The sequence below is a fragment of the Gossypium raimondii genome, chromosome 6, assembly GCF_025698545.1.
Source record: "Gossypium raimondii isolate GPD5lz chromosome 6, ASM2569854v1, whole genome shotgun sequence".
NCBI lineage: Eukaryota > Viridiplantae > Streptophyta > Magnoliopsida > Malvales > Malvaceae > Gossypium > Gossypium raimondii.
In genome coordinates this window covers 31,825,178-31,826,926 of record NC_068570.1, presented here as the reverse complement: position 1 = coordinate 31,826,926, position 1,749 = coordinate 31,825,178, and the positions used below count along the sequence as shown (strand labels likewise).

Here is a 1,749-nt window from a genome sequence, read left to right as displayed (position 1 = left end):
AAAATACGTAGTGTTCAAATATGCATCTTTGAATGGATTAGGGTATGTACTCATACAGAATGGAAATGTGATTATTTATGTGTCACACCAGCTCAAGCCTCATGAGAATAATTACCCAAATCATGATTTGGAACTGGCTGCTGTGGTGTTGGCTCTGAAGATTTGGATACACTATCTCTATGGGGAGAAGTGTCATATATTTTTGGACCACAAAAGCTTGAAATATCTGCTCACTCAAAAAGGGCTAAACCTGCAATAGTGAAGATGGACCGATTTGTTAAAAGATTATGATCTGAACATTGAGTACCATTCAGGAAAACAAAATGTGGTGGTTGATGCATTAAGTAGGAAAACCTTTTCAACTCTGGCTTCCTTGAGAGCAAGAGTTTGTCTAGCAGATGATGGGTCATTTTTCACCGAGTTAAGGGCACAATCTCTTTTCTTTCCCAAATATTGGAGTCTCAACTCAAGGATGTGCGATGTAATGAGATAAATAAATATATGAAGTCTGGCGATGTAAGAAATTTTAGGTTGGGGAATGAGGGAGAACTACGCTTTATGAGAAGACTGTATGTTCCCAATGAAGAAGATCTGAGGAAGGAGGTCTTGAAGGAAACTCACCAAAGACCCTTTTCAGTTCACCCGGGAAGTGTAGAGATGTATCAAGATTTGAGGAGCATATTTTGGTGGCTAAGTATAAAAAGGGAGATCATAATTAGTAATGAGGTGTTTAACCTGCAGAGGGTCAAGGCTGAATATCAAGTTCCCTTAGGTAAATTGTGTTCATTGGAGATCCCAGAATGGAAGTAAGTTAGAATCACGATGGATTTTATTTCTAGCTTGCCCTTTAGTGCGTCAAAGAAGGATTCAATATATGTAATCATGGATAGGTTAGTAGAGTCATCTCACTTCATGGCAGTGCATACGAACTACTTATTGGAGAAGCTAGTGGAGTTGTTCATTTTAGAAATAGTTCACCTCCACGGTATTCCTTTTTCAATTGTATCTAACCTCAATCCTAAATTCACATCAAGGTTTGAGAAGCAGTTGTAGACGTCTCTTAGAACCCAGCTTCGATTCAACATTGCCTTCCATTCTCAAATTGATGGATAATCAAAAAGGGTGATCCAAGTATTGCAAGATATGCTCTTAAGTTGTGTGATTGACTTCAGGATGAACTTGAAAAAGTACGTGCCTTTAGCAGAGTTGACGTACAACAACAGTTATCACGACAGTTTGGGCATGTCATCTTTTAAGGTGCTGTGTGGGAGAAAGTGTCGATCACCAGTTTGCTGGTTGGAGCTTAGTGAGATGAAATTGGTTGGCCTAAAACTAGTCTGCAAAACAGAAGATAAAGTAATGGTCATCAAGAACCATTTAAAGATTGCTCAAGATAGCCAAAAAGCATATACAAATAGGAAAAGGAAAGATGTGTCCTATGAATTTTGCGACAAGGTGTTTCTTAAGGCTTCACCTTGGAAGAAGATTATTCGCTTTGGGTTAAAAGGGAAACTTAGCATAAGATTCATCAGGCCTTAAGAAATTTTGGATTGCATAGGGCCAATAGCATATCAATTAGATCTTCTACAAAAATTATCCAAGATTCATGATGTGTTCCATGTGTCGATCTGCGAAGATATCACTTTGATCTAGACCATGTGGTACAATTAGAGGTGTTGGAGGTGGAGCCAAGTTTGTCGTACAAAAAAAGAGCCCGTCTGTATCCTGGATAGAGAGGTCAAGGCACTC

At 38.8% G+C, this 1,749-nt stretch overlaps 1 protein-coding gene across 1 annotated transcript; it reads left to right on the top strand.

Moving 5' to 3' along the window:
* Positions 1 to 501: 501 nt before the first annotated feature.
* On the top strand, positions 502 to 1,539 carry LOC105771887 (uncharacterized). The gene is made up of 2 exons (XM_012593268.1): positions 502 to 806; positions 1,173 to 1,539. The coding sequence occupies exons 1-2, from the start codon at positions 502 to 504 to the stop codon at positions 1,537 to 1,539; spliced, it is 672 nt and encodes a 223-aa protein (XP_012448722.1).
* Positions 1,540 to 1,749: the final 210 nt, after the last annotated feature.

Excerpts from the sequence above, each read along its gene's own strand:
- LOC105771887 (XM_012593268.1), top strand. The coding sequence starts at position 502 with ATGAAGTCTGGCGATGTAAGAAATTTTAGGTTGGGGAATGAGGGAGAA. Across the intron at positions 807-1,172 it reads TTGGAGATCCCAGAATGGAA|GATGAACTTGAAAAAGTACG; the intron begins GTAAGTTAGAAT and ends GATTGACTTCAG.